At 40.2% G+C, this 22,138-nt stretch overlaps 5 protein-coding genes across 5 annotated transcripts; 3 read left to right on the top strand and 2 right to left on the bottom strand.

Moving 5' to 3' along the window:
* Window positions 1-1,169: 1,169 nt before the first annotated feature.
* MELLADRAFT_60895 (uncharacterized protein) lies at window positions 1,170-3,972 on the top strand (the record flags this gene model as incomplete). The annotated part of the gene is made up of 7 exons (XM_007406915.1): window positions 1,170-1,201; window positions 1,261-1,380; window positions 1,440-2,152; window positions 2,221-2,936; window positions 3,008-3,172; window positions 3,244-3,579; window positions 3,961-3,972. The coding sequence occupies 7 exons, from the start codon at window positions 1,170-1,172 to the stop codon at window positions 3,970-3,972; spliced, it is 2,094 nt and encodes a 697-aa protein (XP_007406977.1).
* Window positions 3,973-5,347: 1,375 nt separating this feature from the next.
* Window positions 5,348-5,500, bottom strand: MELLADRAFT_95270 (uncharacterized protein; the record flags this gene model as incomplete). The annotated part of the gene is made up of 1 exon (XM_007406775.1): window positions 5,348-5,500. The coding sequence occupies one exon, from the start codon at window positions 5,498-5,500 to the stop codon at window positions 5,348-5,350; it is 153 nt and encodes a 50-aa protein (XP_007406837.1).
* Window positions 5,501-7,148: 1,648 nt separating this feature from the next.
* MELLADRAFT_60894 (uncharacterized protein) lies at window positions 7,149-9,637 on the top strand (the record flags this gene model as incomplete). The annotated part of the gene is made up of 8 exons (XM_007406916.1): window positions 7,149-7,388; window positions 7,478-7,734; window positions 7,860-8,090; window positions 8,122-8,258; window positions 8,340-8,458; window positions 8,527-8,688; window positions 8,763-8,984; window positions 9,053-9,637. The coding sequence occupies 8 exons, from the start codon at window positions 7,149-7,151 to the stop codon at window positions 9,635-9,637; spliced, it is 1,953 nt and encodes a 650-aa protein (XP_007406978.1).
* A 1,576-nt stretch (window positions 9,638-11,213) lies between these two features.
* Window positions 11,214-13,573, top strand: MELLADRAFT_77055 (aspartic peptidase A1; the record flags this gene model as incomplete). The annotated part of the gene is made up of 6 exons (XM_007406917.1): window positions 11,214-11,318; window positions 11,412-11,862; window positions 11,944-12,521; window positions 12,642-12,726; window positions 12,832-13,185; window positions 13,289-13,573. 6 exons carry the CDS (start codon window positions 11,308-11,310, stop codon window positions 13,373-13,375), a joined length of 1,566 nt encoding a protein of 521 aa, XP_007406979.1.
* Window positions 13,561-14,902, bottom strand: MELLADRAFT_103873 (uncharacterized protein; the record flags this gene model as incomplete). The annotated part of the gene is made up of 4 exons (XM_007406774.1): window positions 13,561-13,784; window positions 14,061-14,451; window positions 14,534-14,731; window positions 14,816-14,902. The coding sequence occupies 4 exons, from the start codon at window positions 14,900-14,902 to the stop codon at window positions 13,561-13,563; spliced, it is 900 nt and encodes a 299-aa protein (XP_007406836.1).
* Window positions 14,903-22,138: the final 7,236 nt, after the last annotated feature.

Here is a 22,138-nt window from a genome sequence, read left to right as displayed (position 1 = left end):
GGTGGGCGAAGCCGGATGTTTTTTTTATCGTTGCTTAAGGTGTTGTGGGAGCCTCAAGACTACTATCAAACCCCAACTCTACTATGCACATACCGTTAAAAATCCGGAAGTTCTCCTAGTGCGGGATTCAGGATACATCTTAAGTTCCAGCAATCTCATCCTATCTCATCTCAATGGAACTGCCAAAAAAAAGTCGCCAATAATGCGTACCTCATCGACTATGTACCGTCGGATAGAAGGTACCCTATCATGAGAGCACGCAAACCTCTTGCGAATCTTCACGATCCCTGCTCATTCTGCGCTCTGTGCCAATTGGCCATCCTTTTGCGATTCTGGGATTGAAGACCTGCTGATCACCGGGCTGGCGCCGTATTCGATGATGATGTCTTGAACTGCTTTAGTCGCCATCTCTTGATGTGATACCGGCGCCCCTCAATGAACGACTTGTGATGAGCTTGATAGCTACCCTATGTAAAGCAACATTACCTGACGTCAACAGCAGCTCGAATGTTCGATCTGGCGCGGACCAAGAGTGGCATAACTGACAGTAACATCATCTTACGTGAACCTATTGACCATTAATGTTCATCCCCACTCGTCGCTATAAATCTCAGTTTAGCGTCAGATTCGGAGCGCAAGTTGTAGAAAACCTAGAAGACTCGTCACTCAAGCCCGCAGAACTTTCTTGGAGACTCGATTGGATCAGGCTCCTTTTGATGGGTCCCTTCTTCGATATATATGCTCAGATACGCACGTCGAAAGCCAAGCTCAAATCTGAAGAGGGATCTATCTTCATAATCCTCCATGATGATATCATCTACATATACCGGATGCATTTACTTGGCACTCAGAAACTACAAACCAAAAAGACTCCACTTCATGTACAGCAGTTTCGAGAAAAAATGTCGTCGTCCAATTTTTTTTTTTTTTTTTTTTTAAGTTGGGCACTAAAATAGAATCTACTCATGAGCTGTACTCGACTTTTCAAAAGTGAAAAGTTGTGAAAAGTTGTGAAAAGTTCACAATGTGATCCAAATCACTGCTTTCTTTGTATCCGCAATCCACAACCTTTCTCAGCATGGCCTTGACCAAATCCCAGCCACCCAGCCAGGAAAGCATCGCCAGCTTCATTGCTTCCCCAATACTTCACATTTCATCTCAACGCCACCATGAATAACTGGCACACTCAAAATATGCCACCGTAAGTGAAACCACCCCCCGTCTCGACATCCCTCACAAGCTGATCCTTCTACTTCCCAGCAATCCGGGAAGCTTTGGCCGTGGAAACGTGATCAATCAATGTTATGGGATTTCTCAATCCAACAACATCCCTACAAATCCCCACTATACACGTTCGGCTGCAATGATGAGGACCAACCAGTAAGTATAAGGATCAGTTGTTCCTTATGATTTTGTCTATTCTGACTCTTTCTCAACAGAAACACGGCTCCTCAGTCCGTACCATATCCGTACCAAAGCCCTGTTAGCCAGCAGATGCCGATGCAATACGCTTGTGAAGGTAACACTTCACAACTACTATCCAGGACTCCAATTCCAAATCCGGCTTTGTATTCGGCAGAGGCCTTTCGAGCATCCAACAATGACTTAACTCCTGCCAACAGCTCTCGATACATGTATCCTGACCAGTTTTCGGCATACCAAGGAAATGAGGAGTACTCGGAATCTCCAGAGCTTCAATCAGCAAATACTCTCAATAGCTTTCCTAATGAATTTACCGAGTCCAACGAGATTTCTAATCGGTTCTCGCCATTAAAATCTAGAAACAATCTTGACTTCAATGCAGTCTCTCCTTTACAGTCTATAGAAGCTTCTGACTTTTACAATCCGGTCTTGCCTTCACATCTATTTTCCAGCTCGTCCCATCTAGTTACTCCTTCGCAATCTAGTCAAGCTTCACAATTGACCCAGGCTTCTGGATTTAACGATCTGCCTTTACAGTCTGGAAAAAGTTCAGAGTTTCCAAATCAAGTCTCGCCTTTACAATCTAGACAATCTTCGACCTTTTCCGATTCAATATCGCTTTCAAATCAAACACAACCTCCTGCAAGTGGTGCAATTGAAAGTTCTAGAGTTTCAACCGTGATCGAGGTGGAAACTGATGGAAGTAGTCTCCCCAATGAGAATGACATATGTACGTCTATCAAGCTTTGATAAAAATTGTCCTGACCTTCTAATGATTTCATTCTGGTCTATTTTAAGTCAAACATGACGACTTCAAGAATGAAGACGAGGAAGACTTTGACCAACCCAACGATCACGACAAAATTGACCAACTTAGCGACCACAACAGCACAACATCCAACAAACAACATCTTGACTACTTTTCAAATGCCAACAGCTGCCGATTGATCAGCATTAACTTCAACATCTGGCAACTCAAGTTTCCGCCAGGTAAGCCACCTGAAGTCAAAGGCAAGAACAAGGGGAAGCAAGGAAAAAAGGGGGGTAGTTACGGTAAAATACCAAAATCACCTCAGCCTAAATGGGTCAACTTGGCTCCACGTTATGCAGTTAAGAAAACGATGAACTTACACTGCGACAACTGGCTGACGTTCCGAAATCAAGTTTTTGAAGCGGTGGATGCAGAACATGCAGGTGTATTTTCTCAATTAAGAGCAGCGTATAGAGATCGTACTCTCTCAATTGAAGGGTGGATCAATGGCTCGCTTGACCACAAGAAGAACGACAAGGCTCTTATCGACGATGATGCATCTTTTAAAGAATTCGCTGAGGCTGCTCTAGCCATGCCTCCTGAAGTCAAAATGGGTCTCAAGCTGTTGCAACCTAATAACCCCAAAGATGACAAGGATGCCAATCGACGCCTATACCAGGTTTTTCGTCCTGTTCGAGATGGTGGAGAACCAAAGTCCGACGATTCCAAAGAAGAAGAAGAGGTTGACCCAGAGGAACGTACGGTGAGTTCCTTTGGAATCGTTTTCGATTTTCTGTCCATTACTTGGATCAGCTAATTTCGTATTCTATCCAGGCTGATGACGTGGATACAGTCACACAGAAGTACAATCTATTGCTTAAAAAATTTGAAAACATCATCAGCTCGCGTGAAAATGTCGCAGGTGCACCCAATCCTGCCAACGCCCAAGAGGTTCTGGTCTTGAACACTGACAGAATCCGCATGTGGGCACGCGACTGGGTAAGTCGGGAGGCCCTTCCTAATCATCTTCTCTTGATTCTTGAGCTAACTCAGCAAACTTCCAACCTCAGGATGCTGGTGTTGACGGGGTTGATGAAGTCAACCCCCCCATGCATCGTGCTGGATGGAGATATGTACCAGTTAGTGATTTCGCACAAGAGAAAGCGAGGCTTCGACATGCAAACCGCCGATTAGCCGAAGAATTGGCCACTCCTGCTCAATTGGACCCAAACTTACCTTTCAATCCAGCAAATCACTCCAATGCTCAAAGGCCCCCAACAATCAACAACTTCAATTACTTTGGAGAACAGCATTTACAATACCTTCAACCGGGAAATATGTTTGCCGCTGCAAACATCCCCGGACCTGCTCAAAGAATTCCACCGGCAACGTCTCAAGTTCCCCCTGTTACACCTCCAAACCCACGCCCCGATTCGCCTGCACCAAGGCCTTTTCCTCCATTCACCGAATTTTTGAACTTTGCCGGCGTGACATCAGAATTCACTAAGGCCCGGGAGGTATTGGAAGCCCAAGGTATCAACGACTTTGGCCGATTGTTGGATCGCAAGACCTATACTTTATCAAACCTAAACAGCATTGGCGTTCCTTTTGCCCAAGCTGCAGATATATTCAAAGCGGTGCCACTATACAATCAAGAACTCAAAAACCGATTTCATGGACGCAGTGCGGCCATTCAATAGCTATTTGATCATTCAGATATCGAGTTCTATGTTACAACGACCACTTTTTTTCTCAATCGTTTGATCCTTTTTTTTATCTTTCAAAAGGTCCGATTTTAAGTTGTATGGTACAACTTTTTTTTTCAATTGTCTTATGTTTTTCTCAATCGTCTTATCGTTTGATTTACCTTTTGAAAGTTCTGAATGATAGTTGTAAGGTACAACTATCTTATATCTTAAGCTTCAAGTGCAATAAAAGTTTGTTATGTGATTATCCCCTCTCCACCATAGTGAGTTTAAAAAAACTTCACACCGTATCCGATGCGCAATTGATTTGACATGATTGAAAGTCATATTTGACCTCACACTCAAGGCAAAACTGCAAGACACGCAAACTCATGTAAAAAATGCTCATATTGAGTTATGATATAAAAAGAATTGATTCTTGCATTTCAAAGAGTTAACAAAGGGGATACCTCGATCATTTAGACTAACTGCATAGGATAAAATATCATTGTACTTATTTATTTATCATTCATCAACTTATTTGATTACATAATACTAAGCGATCAGCAAATCCAATAGCCACAAGTAGCCCATAATTCTTCCATGAGGCCTTCAGAGAACAGCTCCCAAACTAAATCCATAAGTGCTTCACACTTCTCCTCGACAGGGGTATTGGCCATCAGTTGAGTCCTTCGCAAATGAGCCTTCAATATAGCAAACGCCTTCTCGATCGGGTTGAAGTCCGGAGAGTAAGCTGGCAGGTAAAGCAATCGGACGCCTCTGGCTTTGGCCAGCTCCGCAATTCGTCCACCATGGTGAATGGAACAGTTATCCATAATCAGAACCGAGTTCGGAAATGGATAGGGATTCATAAGGGGTAGCTAAGTACCAGTACGTCATCAGCACTGAAATCCATGTACTTCAAGCTCAAGCAAGACTTACTCACCAGTTGATGTTCGAAGAAAAATTCGAAGTCGTTCCGTTTAAAGCTACCCTCTTGACAGGCCATAGCTAAGACACCACCAGAGAAAATAGCTGGTAGAAGGGAGTAACACTTTCCCCTACTACTCCATGGGACTCGTTTGGTCCGAGTACCAACCTTAGACCGAGCAAAGTCTCTCTTGAGACTGCGCTCTGCAATCGAACTTTCATCTTTGAAAAATGTGACCGTTTTTCAATTTAGTTAGTCAGCAGAACGAATAAAATGTAAGGAAAGGAGTGATGATGAACGCACCTAAAAAAACTAGCATATCTGAGCGCAAACCCCCAACTGTATATAAGAATGAAGCACGTTTAATCGGGTCCTGATTGGGGTGAACGGTTCGTGTTTTCTTGCGGCTGATACCTAGGCGGATCTTGAGATCTCTGAAGATTGTGCTGATTGCTACCCAATTGCCAGTTTCCTCATACAGAGCTTTTCTATACTCATCCAAATACAAAGTCGGATCCTCGTTCATGAGCTCAAGCATGAAGTCGAGATCCTCGCTAGTCAATATTGATGTTCGTCCCAGTTTCTCGTAAGTTGACGGATCGCGTACGACAGAATATGTGCGAAGATAAAGAGCTTTCCATCTTTGAATGGTGCGGCAATGGACTGAGGATCGGAGTAAGTTTTGTACCTCTTTGACGGTCTTGCCCTCATGAAGATATCGTATAGCTAAGAGCTTAATACCGGGGTCGTATTTTCCTCGTCGAGGAGTGCTTCTGGTCCTCATTTGCAATCGTAAGAATCGGGTCCTGGCATCACAGATGGAATACATCAGTCCGAGGTTGACCATGAGATTTGTGTGAGATTTCAACCTACCACAGGTCAATGGAAAGAAGTATTCGATGTTGGAATCGAATACAAAAGGGGCGTTGGAGTTTTGAATAGCGGGAGGGGGAGAAGACCAGTGAAAAGAAAAGTGGGAGAGAGGATCCACGAGTGATTCAGTGAGTACAGATCTGTACATACATAAGCTTCAATTAAATTGTGAACTTTTCACTTTTGAAAAGTCGAGTACAGCTCATGAGTAGATTCTATTTTAGTGCCCAACTTAAAAAAAAAAAAAAAAAAAATGGAGGACGACATTTTTTCTTGAAACTGCTGTAATCCAGCGGATTTCCTAGAAATTTTGTTAGCCATCTCTTGCTAACTGCATTTCCTGAAGAAGTTTTCAATTATGTACATACTTCAGGTTTCGGAGTAGGAAATCTCAGAAAGAGAATCAGGCATGATAATTGGCTAAGAAAAAGTCACGAGAGAAAGGCTTCACAATTAAGATTTATTGGGCTATCAGTCATACAATATATCTCATTTGTCATTTATGTACATTTGGCGCTCTTTACAAGCTCTACTGATTCTCTCCCGACACTTGATACTAAGCGCCTCACTATACCTCATCATAGTCTTCGTGTCTCCTGTTATTGAAGACCTTCACTTCAGATCAGCTGATCAACACTTTTGAGCTTGTTTCTGCCTCTTCATTCTTTCCCCATTACTTTATTTTCATGGCGTGACGTGATACATTAAAAATATATTTCCAAGCACATCTTGATTCTTATCTGAGCTCTCAGTGTAGAAACTCCCGCAGCCCGCCCTTCATGATCATTTTTGCTTTTCCATCTCATTTTTTTTTGCAATTTTCTCAATTCTCTCTTTCCAACTGGGGTGTGAATACGATGAAACTTTGCGATTATTTTCCACAAATAACCTTATGAGAAAGCCTATGTTATGAAATCAACTTCTTTGTTTGATATAGTCTGCCCTATCAAGCTCAATAATCGCATCACGCCTTATTTTATTTGATCAGAAAATGATTTTTCTAAGATTTTTGGGCACCTTATTTTATTGGTGATAGGTACATTTTGAACTCAACCCTGAGGATTTTCTTTTCCTGAGGACCTCTCTATGTATCTATATCTTCCCTTACATCACTTTTTTGCAACTTGGATGAGCCAGCTTTCTCTTTCATTAATGTCAGTACCCTTATTATTTTGAATATCTTTTCCCCGTCCCAATTCAATGATCTGATTTAAGGATAGTAAGCAGTTTATACATATTGATAATCTGAATGACTTCGAAAGAAAATGCAACACTCGAAATTTCCCTTGAGCCTAGGGAAGGGCCGGATGCTGCTCAGACCATCGGGGTCGGACACTGCCCCGCCCGACTGATTGTTTCATGTCCCACTGAGTTCAAAGTTGACTGATCGAGCTGTACGACCAAATCTTTAACATTGCCTCATCGTCACATCAACCCACTCAATTTGTTATCAGCCTTCACTTGGAGCAGCATTCAGGAAGGAGATATGTCACTATCCTCACTTGCCACCTTAATCTCAAACTCTGTGGCCACTATCGAAAGAGCTGTAGCAGATGCATCAAAAAGTCGACAATTTCAACAATCTAGACATGGTAGCAGCTCTCGTCCTGCCCCCGTCACTCCTCATGATGTTCTCGAAGCCGTTGATTTGATAGTAGCAGCCTGTGCCGAGCTCACCGCCAAAGTACAAGATAGTACTGGATTCATTTGCAAACATGCTCTTGGGGTATGTCACCGAACGAATTTTGAACTTATACAGGCTTACATCTAGTCTGATAAATTGATATCACCACATCTTTCATGGATCAAACACAGTTCAATGTTTCATCTGCAATTCGAGTGGCCGTCGAAGGTCATATCCCGGAAATCTTGAGACCTCATGGCACAACAGGACTTCACATCAATCAGATTGCGGAAAAATGTGATGCTAACTCAAATCGATTGGAACGAATCCTTCGGCTATTAGTCTCTCATCATATCTTTACCTCACCTAAACGTGGATGGTTTGCCAATAACCGACATAGTCTGGCACTTGATACCGGTAAACTGGCGGAAGAATTGCCCAAAGAGCTGTACGTTCAAATCTCTTGCTTCAATTCCCTTCTAGATACGTGAAAGATGAGATCCGGTGGAGGGGGGGAGATATCACTTCTTTTATTAAGAGTAAGAGAATGAGAACTTTGACAATGGTTGTCAGGAATTCTGAAAAATACATGGGACCCAACACACTTCCAGCCTTAATCACTCATTCAACCGATGAGATGTTCAAATCTTCATCACATTTAACCGAATGTATATTAGAACCTTCAAGTTCAAGATCTTTCTTTGGCGATCAATCTCCTTTTTCTCATGCATTTGAAACTGGAATGGATTTTCAAACCTTTTTACAACTCAGTTTCGATCAGGAGGTTCGCTTGAGGCGTTTCATGTATGTTTCTTTGTAATCGAAAGATCTGTAGAGATAAATGTGAATGCGGACTGATTGATGACTTTGCATTGAATGATATGATCGTCAGCACAGCGACCGAGTGCTTATCGCGAATCGGTGCTAGCGATCAGGGTCTGGGTGCCTACAACTGGGCTACGATAGGTAACGGTACGTCAGAATTTGAAACCCCTCTGAACATATAGGCTGCAGATTACTGATCAAAATATTACCTGTTATGTCGAACCACAGGCTTATTGGTAGACGTGGGCGGTGGAGTCGGACACGTTCCTTTGAGTTTAGCTCGATCTTACCCAAACTTGCGGATCGTCCTTCAAGACCGCGTAGAAGTCATTGCTCAGGCAGTTACGGTCAGCCACAATACTCAAATTCTCACTTAGTTCATGACTTCACTGATAGGTTTGAGTTCCCTGTTTAGTTTTGGCAAAAGCACTTCCCACAAGCTGTGAAATCGAAACGTGTTGTATTGGAAGCTCAAAACGTCTTTGATCCCCAAAAACGTAAGGGAATTCGGGTGTTTTATGTTCGCTTTGTGATTCGAGAATGGAATGATGCTCAGGCTGTTAGGATTCTTACCAATGTGAGTGTACCTCTTAGTACCGTTTCCGTATCATACGATGATGATGCTCAATGACGTATCCTTGATGACGACAGTTATCGAAAGCCTCTTCGTCTTCCACGAAATTGATATTGGTAGAAAGAACTGTTACAAATTGGAGTCAACAGTCAGTAAATGATTGTCCATTACAATCGTGGGAAATTCTGAAAGATGCAAGGATTCCAAGGAATGTCCAATCTTCGTTTTGTCACAATGAAGATCATCCTGCAATTCTGGAAGAGACGGGTCGACCCTTGATCGACTTATTAGATGCACAGGTAAGCATTGTCGTCTGGTATCGTCTTTTATGTGAAATGACTCTGAGATGATGTTTTGATTGATTCAGTTGATGCTATATGGACCCGGTCGAGAAAGAACTTTGGAAGAATTGATTTTACTTCTTCGTGATTCGAATTGGAAAGTGGACAAGATCAGTCGACCAGGTACATCCTCACTTACTCAATTGATATGTGTTCCAATCATTCGACCTGAGGACGAGGAAGAGCCAACTGGAGCATGGCATAAACGACCTTCATCATCATCTGTTGCTCAAGAAGCATCTACCTCTCCTACTTCAAGTCCCCAAAAAGTTAAGTCTGTTCTGGGTAGATTGGACTCGACTTTAAAGGCACAAGAAAAAGAACAAGCTCAAGATGGTCAAGAGGATTTTAGTCCAGAGAATCAAGAGCATGTTACGAAAGATAGTCGAGGGTCTATCAGCCCAGATGACGAAGGTCCTATTAGTCGAGCCGTCGTACCGATGATCATGATCACCAGTGAGGGCGGCACACAAGAGAGCGCTCTGCCGAAAGATTCTGATATTCCGGACCAAGTGAACACAGATTCATCAACTAAGAATGACACCCAAATGGTCGAAGATACACCAATCTCAACTGTCGAAGGGGCCTTGCATTCTAATGAAGCTCCTTAAAGGTCACCTTAATTCTCGATTTCGTTCTCGAATACAAGAAGAGATCATTATAGTGCAGGCTTGTGCTGACTGAATAACAAGACGATCTCAAACAAAAGCCTTATTGACGATTCAAAATTCCTCTACCGATGAAAATATGTATGACCTTTTTAGTTTTTGTCGTTCGCATAGTAGTTAAGTTAAGTTGAAAACTTCCTTCATATTTCATTTCATCTTCCAAGATGTTGTACACCTCTCTCTGATAATCAATATGTAAACGGTATAACAAAGATCATGATATTTTCTTACAGTTTGTTTTTAATGACTTTTTTTTTGTATGATTTCGATTCTGATTTTGTATTACAAGAGATCAATTTATGTTGTAAAGTGTGTCCTCCTCTCTGCTTCATAAAGCGGATTTATTCATCATTCCTTCTTAAAATTGTTTAACAATTGATGTGATTGCGGTTAATGAGAGAGTGGTAGTGGTCAGGACGTATACTGTCGTTTATGTTGGCCAAGCACTGACTGCTTGATTGTTTGCCGGAGTCTATGTTTACATAGTGCCCTGCGGGGAATGTAAGGCGGTTTGAAAGGATAGCCGTTCAGGATATCAATGCCTTTTGTGAAATTTTGACCATATGTTTCATGCTGAAGTAAATACCTTTTGAATAAGAGCATCAGCCGCAGAGCCTTTATTTTACAGGCTCTTGACCATACTGGGGGTGAAAACACCAGAAAACAACTCCATAAGAGTGGGGTTCAAGTTGGTCAAAAAGTACCTATATGGTTATGCAATTTGGCCTCCAAGCCCTTCAAGTTTTTCTTGAGCTTTCCTTTTGCTAGGAATGCGATTCTCATTTTTCAAAACGAAATTTTCAAGTGCAATCTCTATGCGGGGACAGTTGTCTTGTAGGCATTTAACAGAGAAAGCTTCCAGCCATTGGTGATTCATTCTTGCACTTCTTATCGAGGTTCCTCTTCTCGCCTCACGAGTAGTCAAGGGAGTACTATAGATCTTGCTGCTTAACCACACCTCATGGCCTACATTTCACTGCGGTGTGATTGTCGTTCTTCTTCGTGGATTAAACATGAGAAGTTTTCGATTCGCGTTAGTCAGCTCATCAACGATCACACTCTGTGGTAAACTTGTGTACCCGTATCGCACCATATGATCACGGACAAAGCTCTCACCATGTGATCAAACCAGAAGCCCTGCTGTAATGAACAAGAGGCCCAAGTAAGCGGGGTCAAAGATGAAGTACTCAAATGGGAAAGACTTTGTTGTTCGGCTCAGCAAGATTATCGAGAGCGAGGGAACAAGTCCTACCCAAATATGTTGCAGAGTAGGTGCCTGAAATCCCATTCGGATGTCTTGAATGAAATTTAAGTGAATGGATGTTTGGATCCGTATCAAATCCATCAAATCCCCTTGAAGGAGTTCATTTCTCAGTTCCTCAAATAGATCATGTGCTGAAGCCTTCATGATGTTCAAATTTGGAAAATTTGTTCGACCACAAAGCGTTTCAAATTAGACTTCAGGCTCAGTGTGTTAAGCTCAATCCTCGGTTGGTTCCTTGATCAATTATTATTATTAGTGATTTTGAGTACATTTGAGGTTTCTTTTCTGATTTCCTTGGTTTATCGATTTCTTGGTCTGTTTCAATTATATCCTACTTATCTTTTCCACAATGGCCCTCCAGTAAGCTTATCCAATTTTCATGTTGATGCATCAGTGTTTTGGATAATCCTTGCTCGTAGAAGTTTACTGATTGAGGTTTCTATCTTCTTAAAGGTCATATACATCTGAAGTTCGATTGACATTAGTTAACACCGATGCAGAACTTCAACTCGGCAAATCGATTGCACGTTATGGATTATTTGATTTTTTAGATAGTGATAGATCTAACTCAAATCTTTTATCAATCGTAGAATCACATCTTCCCATAGATATAAAAGATAAAGTAGTAGATTTAATTTCAAAACGACAAGTTCAATCAAAGCAATCAAAGCAATCTAGTAGTACTAGTAGTAATGGTAATGGATGGAAAAAAGATTTACTTCGAAGGATTTCATTTATCTTACCAAACTTACCAAATCCGATTCAAACTATTGGATCTGTTTTAGGATTACAAGCAACTGTTCTGCTTAATAGTTTAAAGATTTTAGGATCTCATGATATTTGTACTGATTCAAGTTGGGGTTCAACAACAGTGAAGACTAAAAGTTTTCATGGTGATTTAGCAGTACGTACCATATAAAGTTATCTTTTAAAGAAACCTTTCACTTATTACACCTCTTAATTGACCATTTTGATGTTTGATTAGTGGTCAACTAGAGTTTCAATCGGTTCACCACCACAAGACTTTCATCTAAACATCGATTCAGGTTCAGCCGATCTATTTCTATTCTCACCAAACTGTACAACCTGTTCACTTTCAAACCACACAGCCTATCATCCAAACCAATCCAATACATTTACATGTCTTGATGATCCCAAAGAGTTTTCTCAAAGCTTTGGTGATGGATCAACTCTCAAAGGTAATCTTGCTTCAGATATCGTCACTTTAGGTAACTCAATTCGAGTCAAAAATCAAAGTTTTGGTTTAGCTACTAAGATTTCTTCAGATTGGAATCTTTTACCTATTGATGGTTTAATGGGTATCGGTCCTGAAAGTCTTACAATCTTTAATGGTACCAACTCAACTGGTTTCTTTCGTCAATTGGTTAATAGTCAAATGCTTGCTTTACCTATCATTGGGATTGCGTTTGTGAGTCCTAGAAATGGTGATCATTTACCTAGTACTACTGCTGGTGAATTTACTTTTGGAGGTGTGAGTGAGAAATGGATTAGAGGTGGATTTGGAAATTTAGCTTGGAAAAATGTTACAAGTACGAATTTTTGGTGAGCTATAAAGAATTTGAATTTGTGAATCGAGTTTTTCTTTATGAGAAGCTTCTAGGAGACTTTTAATGAGAATAAAGAACTTGAAGCTTCATAAACTGAACCTATTTTTTCTGTTAGGGGAGTGGCTTTAACTGGTATCTTTGTCAATGGAAACAATGTCATGTCATCACAAGATACACCTCGCGCAATCATAGACACTGGTGTAAGTTTTTTTTCTTCTGCAATGTTTATCAACATGTTCATTCCATCACCAGTCTCAGACCAACTAGAATCCTAATTTTACATCTACTTACTATATGGGCTAAAGACCTCATTGACAATAGTCTCAACACCTATTGCAGCAGCAATCCACCAAAGCATTCCAGGAGCAATCATGAATGAATCAAATGGGATATGGAAAGTACCATGTACGATCCAAAACCAAGAAACCGTTCAAGAATCTTACATTTCAAATCATTCTATAAACCAAACCTTGACTTCATCATCACCTAATATATTTTTTGAATTCGGGATCGGAAGTGCTCAATTCGGGATTCCTGCTGAATCTTTGGCTTACCAAGAAGTCACCAAAGATTCTAGATTATCCATTGATGGGTTATGTTATAGTGGTATTCAAGCTGGAAGTAATGAGTTTGTGGTCTTGGGTGATACTTTTATAAAGGTTGGTCATTCTTTTTTTGGATTCATGATCTGATTCTCTAATGTGTTATTGATGATTGAATCTTTTTTTGATGATGATGATGAATCTCTTACACAAATCATAGAATCAATATCTTGCTCTACGTTATGATGCTAACGGACAAAGATCAGTTGGACTAGGAAAACGTACTGATTTACCTACTTTCACTTAACTTGTGTTTATGATTCATACATAAAACTGTTGACATTTGGGTTTACTTTTGACTTTGTAATTTAATTGATGGACTTGATTTCTTTTTCCTTTTTCGAATTATACTCATGTGATCATATATATATGCTCAGTTTTGATTTATCAACATACATTTTTTTTGGGTTGTTTTGGGAAAGAAATTTTTTATCACATTTCAGTCAAAGAAATCCTGAGTGTTAATTGCCCTTGGAATCTTGATGGGCATCCACGGACCACTGGTATTTGTGATAGCAAGGTCTCATAATGATCAAGTTCAAGTTTATAATATATTTCATAAATTCTCGCATCGCTTCGAGGGCTGTATAAGGCTTTGTGAGATGGTAACATAGTATTTTGAATACATTTGATTGTTGGCAACAAAGGGTATTTGACTTTGGTTGCACAAATTGATAACATTGAATAAAATGACATCCATGAATGATATGGGTTAATCAAATTACATTTTATCCATAAATCTGAGCACGTGTTTCAAGTTGAATTCGATCAGTTGCATTCCAACTATCAGGTTCTTTTGAATTCCACTGATCAGCTTTCACCAAACTTTCATCCCAATAACCTAACCAAACGCAAAAACATATTTCAATCAGTCATCACAAATAAATCAAACTTATGATTCATGTCAAGCTTGGTTTTCCCATCAAACTTACTTTGATAAGCTTTTGGTAAAAGTTTAATGACTTCTAGAGCAAGAACTTTAGCATCAAGTCTACCATCACCTTCTGCCACATAGATTAATAAAGAATTAGATGTTTCTAATTTAGATATCAAACGTCTTGAAAGACCACCAGCTGATAAGATTGGAACGTCTTTTGGAATCGGATTTGAACTTTGATCAATCAAGGATGTAAAGTTTTGTAATAACCTATCACGTAATTCTGTTGGATCGGTTCCATAAGTTAATTGAAATAGATTAGTAGGATGGTTTAGATGATTATCAGTTCGGGTAGCTGAATCTATTGAGATTAAAAGTAAAACTGATGAAAAGTTTTGGGATTTGATCCATTTAGATAATCTTGAAATATGAATTTGTTTATCAGACTAAACCCAAACCCAAACCAAAACCAAAAGAAAGATCAATTAAGAGTTTTGATAAGATGAAGATTAGGGTTTCTTTACTTACTTTTAAGACAGGTGAACGTTGTTGAAGAATAGTGATGGAATGATCTATAGTTTGATAAACTTCAAATGGACGGATATTCGAATCTGCTAGAATTGGAATATGATTTGATGGATCTAGATTTCCAATTCTTTTAAATGAAGTTGATTGAATTAAAAGATCTATGGCTAATTGTGGTACATTTCCAAGTGAAACGATTGGCTAAAGATTCCAATTTCAAGTTTGATTAGTTGAGTGTTTCCTTTTGTTTTAGATTGAGAATCATTGGATCTACATACTACTGACTAGGATTAAGATTGAGTTTTGAAAGATTGATGGGTTGGATGGTGGGATTGGATAAAAGTAAGTTTCTTTGTCTTGGATGGCATTCATCTTGATGGTCAAGTTGGAAACAGAAAAACAATCGAACCAAAACAAAACAGGAGAAGTACAAACTGCAAAGGGCGCGCACCAAGTAAGGCACGCGCACATGTCATTTCTCACACACTCTTAATTAGATTATGATGGGGTTTGAGCGGAACAACAATTGAAGCTTTGCTGAACTCTTTCAAACAAACCTTTGGAACTAATCACTCTAAGCCTTTCAGGAAGGCATTGGATCTGTTCAGGATCTCCAGACTCTTCACACCTTTATTGCGCTCAAGGAGCATAAATATATGTCAATCTATGTAACATACAACATACATATCATCTTGGTATCTTTTTAACCATCACTTTCTTGTAGTTTAGATTTGGTTGGTGATATGATTAACCATGATGTTCCATATTTACCTGTGTCTTGAAGTGATCTTGAAGTTAGACTGGTGTTACTGGGAAAGTGTTCAAGTAATGAAAGAAACAAAAAGTCGTGGACCTGGTAGCCATTGAGATAGACTGTGTATTAGAATCAAATTACACCATCACTTGAACTGTAGAGCATGATGAGGAGCTAAAGGAACTAGAGTGAGCTAGATTCTAGAACATGACTGATGAGATTTTTGTAGAGAACTGATGAGGATTGATGAGGATGTGAATGGTTTCAACTCTCTTTATCACGTGTGTGGAATTGACAGCTTGTAGAATTGAAAACTTAAATACAGCATGTGTATGTAGAGGTATTGCATGTATGTAAAGCCATACAGTTCACTTCATCTCACTCATGACTTCTCACTTCTCACTTCAACCACAAGAAATCAATTCACCATCAGGAACTTGATCTAAGACTTCCCTTTAGTTGTCAGTCATCAATTTGACTTTCTTCTCCAATTGCATTCTGAAATAACCTGACCCTTTTATCACTTTTCAAACTTATCCTCAAGTAGATGCCTCCTAGACGTGTACCAGAAAACCGTACCAATCAGGAATCTAATGATCCTCTCATGTCTCACACTCATTATGAACAACAACCAACCGCTTCATCATCTTCAACTCGTCTGTCCGATCAATCCGATCCATCATCTAATCATGTCCTACCATCTAGATACTCTACACGGCAGATCAAGACACGCTCAATGACCGTTAACAAAACAGCTCCTGTCGTTGCTTTTGGTGGCACTGTACCCCAACGAGACCCAAGACCAATCACTGGAAAGAAACTGCTTCCATCAAATGCCAGTAATCGTATCATTGACACGTCCCTTGAAAAACCAAATCCCCGACCCACCATCATGAAAAACGCTCAAAATCCCAAGACAAAGGCTACCAAGCCTATCAAGTCAACACAGGCTGTTTTTGATAATGATTCTCACGCGTCAGTGGGCAGAAAAACAAACAGGCGGGCAAATGATGAGATCAAAGAGAATCTTCCTCATACTAACCTTCATCATGCCCCTGCTTCATCACATCATAGGACGCGTTCTTGTACCGCAAGCTCATCCAATTCACAGCTGAACTCGGCTCCGGAAGAAGCTCCTGATCCATCCTGTCCCTCTACCAAACTCACTTCAGATTCGACCCATGCACCGGATTCGCTACCCCCTCCGCAAGCCTCATTCCCACCAACTGATGTTCCATCATGTTCCAGCTCCAACTTGGAACTCCCGAAGTGCCCCCCGAGCGTCGTGAATCAAGAACAGCCCATTCAGCGCCCCATGGTTCAGCCAAATAGGTCTATTTCAACACATAGGCAGGCGGTACAACCTTCTTTGCCGTCCAACAAGCGTCTATTTGCAGAAATCGATGATAGTACCAACAAAAACCTATTCTCCTTTCTGGATACCAAGAACAAGTCGAATCTGAAAACCTCCAAGCTTCAAACCCGACCGTTCTTCAAGGGTGCACAACCTCTCGCAAGTCAGAGAGCCGGACCGTCTAATAAGCCTGATCAGCTTCCAAAAGTGCGCCGAAAATTAGCCACAAGTAATAAACTTCAGACTCTACAGCCTTTGAAGAAAAAATCTCGGCTCAATTCCCCATACTCAAAGTCAAAAGTTACAAATCCTACACCATCAACATCTCAAAATCCAAGCTCAAGTCGTATCTCAGTTAATGCCCAAGCCGAACAGTCTCGACCCACACTCATTCCTGACGAGCCAAAACAGTCTATCTTTGACGAGCCAAAACAGCCTATGACTAATGAATTGAAACAATCTGTCCCTGACGAACCCCAACAGTGTATTCCCTGCAAACCCCAAGCACCGCTCGCAACGTTGAAAGCATCAGTACCCAATTCGTACACATCCAAAACAAGCTCACTATCCACCACAATTTTCAATGCATCCTTTGTACCTCCATCAATTGGAAGTTCACTATTACCTCTACCTAGACTTCCAAACACACTGAGTTCCAATTCCGCACTAGACTCTAATTCTACCTCTGTCTTCTTGAGTCCTCTACGGCCTTCCAAGAATACATTTCCCTCACAAGTAAAACTTTCCACCAACCTAGAATCACCTCTCAAAAGGACATTTGAAGGAACTTCGATCTCTCCAGCTCCAGTTATCGTTCAAAGTAAAAGCCAGAACGGCGAGTCTGAAGAGGAAACGAGCGCTGATGCCATTGACTTTCTGAGTCCGAAGAAACGGAACAAGCTTACTCCACTTGATATGGATTCTCCTACCGTCTCTCACCTTGACAAGATCGAACCAAGTCCAATTTCTAATTTACCAAAGGACGATAGCACGACGGAAGAAGACCGTGCGACGCCCAGTGTTGCCACTTTTACTCTTCCTTCTCCGCCATCTTTCATACCAACCACAGATACCAACGCCTGCCCGTCCTCGATCACTACAGAGCAATCACGATCACCCGATCCCAATGTCACAAACCCTAACGTTGAACCAACGCATACGGAACCAGAGGCATCGGCTTCTCAGCTCTCACAGAGCGACAATACACAATCACCTATTCAGACCCGTCCTTCAACACCTACTTCTGATCTCGAGTCCGATGCGACGAATCATTCTCCCAAGCGAGGGATACGAACTTTTCAGCCTATCAGGACCAGCCCGATCAAGGAGGCCACCATGCCTACCTCTATTCCCATCTCACCATCTCAAATCACTACCGAGGTTCCGAAATCTGAACCTGCCAAGCAGAATCTCAATCCTTTTCAAACAGCCCCACAGCCTATCAAACCATCTACAACACCACTCACTGGACAGATTCCCACTAGGCCATCGATGTTACCTCGAAGGACATTGAAATTCACTCAACCTGCTTCATTGAGTTTAGATGCGATTGTAGAAAATTCACCGGCAAAACCTTTAGCACGGGATGCAATGAGTAGTTCATCTTTGATCTTTCGAGAGGTAATAATGTACCACCTAAAGTGATCTTCACAGGTGGAATCAAGGCGAAAGCGAATGAATTCTATAATCGTCAACACGCTTTTCTTAAATCTAGCGGTAACTCTTCAACGCTTGGTCCATCATCAAGCTCCACATCAATTGAAGAAGTCGTTGAAAAGACGACGGAAAAGAATGATGGATCTGATGTTCAAGAGGATTCGTCGGAAGCAGTAGAAGATGAAGAAGTGGAAGATGGATGTGGAGATCAGTCTGCTAATAGTATTTCTACTAATCAATCTATTGAATCATCCACTAGTAGTAGTACTACCAGCTCTGGCAATATGTCACAAGAAACTCAAGAGCGCTTAACGAAATTACAAGCGATGTTGACCCGAATGAATTTACCACGTGAAAAGGAATCTGGATTAAAGACAAGTGATCGAGCGACGGGTGAGTTTACAGAGTATGAAGTTCCATTGAAGGATGAATCAGATTCGACTGGATCAAGATCGAATCCAAGAAGAAGATCAGTTTCAGTTTCATTAAGTTCTTCTAATGGACCTCCCAATCATACGGGTAATCGACTTAAAAGTAGAGCTTCCTCTTGTGGATTAAAACAACAATCTGGTAGTTCATCACTTAATCGTAGAGAGAGTCATATCTTACCTACTTCTCATATCGATTTACAATCATCTGGAATCAGTGGTCAGGCTAGTACATCTAATGGTCATATAAACAAAACTTTGGGTGGAATGTCGTCTAAGCGATTGGTAGATGAGAGAAATAAAAAGGTTTTACCTTTGAAAGATGTGGTGGCTTTAGTAGACGTACGTACTGCTGAAGGAGATGATGCGGGTAAAGTGTTTGTAGAAATGTTAAAAGGATTAGGAGCCAAGGTAAGATGATCAAAATCCTAAGAAACCTAAAGCCTAGTCTAAAGGAGTGACTAAAAACACGTGAATTTTCTTTTCGAATCTTTCTAGGTTCATCTTCGACCTACGATTCCTCTTACCCATATAATCTTTAAAGCAGGAAAACAAACTACAATAGACAAATGGTTAATTCATCCTAAACCGAAACCTAATCTAGTGGGAATCGGATGGGTAGTGAGGTGTCGAGAGATCTTAGGAAAAGCAAATGAAACACCTTATATCATTGATATTAATTCAAGTACGGCACCTATGATGAATGAAATGGTGAATTTGAGTAAAAGCGTAGGTCTTAGTACTTCACTTGGAGTAAGTAATCGTAGGAAAAGTATGGAACCTAAGGCTTTGGCTTTATTGGGACATGGTCTACAATTAAATCAATCACAATCTCGTGGGAATCTTAATGAATCTTGTAAAGGTTTGTGATCTGTTTTTTGGATTCTTTTTTGGATCAATGAATTGAATCTGATGGGGGGAATGATTTTGATTTTTTTTTCTTGGATTTGAATTGGGGTTTTTAAGGTCAAATTGAAAATGAAGAAATCGAAAAATCAAATCAAATTGCAGTTTCGATTGAAAAAGTTAGAAGGAAATCATTACAATTCTTACCTAAAGGTTAGTCGTGTTTCTTTAAAACTTATTGAGGTTTCTTTCTTTATTGAAATTCGAAATTGATTTGGTTTGGGTTGGGGGTTTGTTTAGTTGGAAGTCCTCTGGGAAAAGGAGTTTATGTGGCTGATGGAGAAGGAGAAGGAGAAGAGAAAAAAGAATAAGATGATTCGGGTTTGGAACTTTGGATCAGTAAAGATCTTGTGAGTTTTTTTTACAAGATCTTCTTTTTTTAGGTTCATTTGGTAGGAGGATGTTTTGTGTTATTTTTTGATGATTTACTTTACCTCATACGATTTCTTTCGTTCAATATACACACACGTGCTTTTCGTTTTGGTTTTCTTAAGATGTATTAATGGTTTCTTTCCTTTAAGTTATATATCCAATTCTAAACTTAAATTGAAGTTTTTCTTTTTCTTTTTCTTTTTTTGATTCCTTTTCTCTCTCTCTCTTTATACACTTGAGATGGAATCTTTTTAAAAAATTGATGGTCGTTAAATACACGAATAAAATTAATAAGATTAGAAAAATTAGATGGACAGTTGATGGTTTTCTACTTTTTTTTTTGAATGAATGAAAGTTTGAATGATATAATTGAAAAAAATCAACACTCCTTTTTTTTTCTTTTGATTAAATTAAATTGTTTTGTTTTTGTTGATTGGGTTGGTTTGCATTGAAGGTTTTTGGTTTTGTTTTCTTTTGTAAAAAGTAAAAAAAAATTGTGATGTGAATGTAGATTGTTTTTTTTCTTTGTAAAGTGTTTTTTTTCTTTCTTGTGTATATGTTTTCAAGTGTGTGTTTGGGGGGGATTAGATTGGTTTAAAAAAGGTTTTTTGAAATTTGAACTAAAGGTTTGGTTTAAAAATTGGATTTGTTGGATGAAGTGTTTTTAGAAACTTATGAAATTGCTGTGAGAAAACTTGGCACAATCAAATAAAGGTTTACTAACCTATTTGATTGTTGAGAGTTTGATTGACTTCTCTTGCACATCATGATATTGAGTATGTTTGGTCATCAGAAAATCAATTGCAAGTTGAACCAAGGAACATCCCCTTACCAGATCATCCAACAATACCCTTCCGGAAGCTTGTTTGTTCAACGATTGCTTCAATGCCAGACAGCCTTATGTGGCCAACCCTTCCTGTAAAGATATTGGGGACTCAAACTACATTATGGCAACATTGAATGGATTCATAGATCCAATTCTTTACGGAAATCTGGACAAACCCCTGACCTGCAGCACAGTGACCTGTGTATAAACTGTGGGTGTGCTGGTCACCAGCACATTGGAATTTGCCGAAAAAACCACAGTGCTGTTTTGCACCGCAGGGGCCTGGACCTGACCTACATGCCAATAGATCTGCCAACGGCTTCAAATGAAAGATGATAATGTCAGCTTTTGATTGGCTACATGTGTAAACACACTCATCACTTTCAGATTGGATGAATGTGATGATAAGAAGCATGCTTTTAAATTTGTTGTTCTACTCATGAGCAGATTGTTTGAGGCCAGATAATGCTTGAAAAAGTTCCACCACCTTATTTTCATCACCCAGCTTGACATAACCTTTGGGTTGCTCCCTGTATACTTTCTCCTTCACCACAGAATTCAAGAAAGCAGCAACAGTGTACATGCCATGGCCTTCCTATCTATGACGAGCTGCTATACACACAATAATTCAATAAGAAGCTGGTTTAATGGGGTGCATACATTTTGTCACAATCTGTCCCAAATGTCTGAGTAAATCCAATCTGATTGATTGGTTTGAGAAAGAGTGGCTTTTTGGAGACCAGCAATGAGATCAGGATGAACCAGTTGTTGCCATCAATGATATCAAAAACAAAGTGCATGTCAATTGAGTTGGTGAGCTTCAAGTTCTGGTGACCACACAGGAAAACGTATGAGCCAGAAACTGTGAGAGGAAGAAAGCTATCACATCAGTGGAAGATGGACTTAGAATTTGATGATGGGTGATCAATTGACAATGGTTCCGGATTAGCTCCAAATTCTGGACATCAAACATCAACAATGATGTTGAGCTGGTTTGAGAAGTGTCTCAGGTGAGGGTGGTTTGAGAGGGACCAGGCAGGCGGCAATGGTTTAAGGTTGGGACAACTTTCAAAAGGCACTGGTCATCCTTCTTCTGGGATATTCAGACTGGGCAGTGAGCACAGCAGGGACTTTATCAGCCTCAAAACCATCTTCATCCACACTTGGGAAACATTCATGACTGGAAGTTTAAATTGATACTTGGACTGAGAAACAATGGCTGTAACATATAATTTTTACTAAACCAGCTGATCTACTTGAGATTCCTCCACATAAATGTGATGCTGCCACATGGTGGTCATACAAAATCAAT

The sequence above is a fragment of the Melampsora larici-populina genome, assembly GCF_000204055.1.
Source record: "Melampsora larici-populina 98AG31 unplaced genomic scaffold MELLAscaffold_7, whole genome shotgun sequence".
Taxonomy (NCBI): Eukaryota; Fungi; Basidiomycota; class Pucciniomycetes; order Pucciniales; family Melampsoraceae; genus Melampsora; species Melampsora laricis-populina.
Note: the sequence above shows the minus strand (reverse complement) of the source record. Positions and strands in the feature narration are given on the sequence as shown.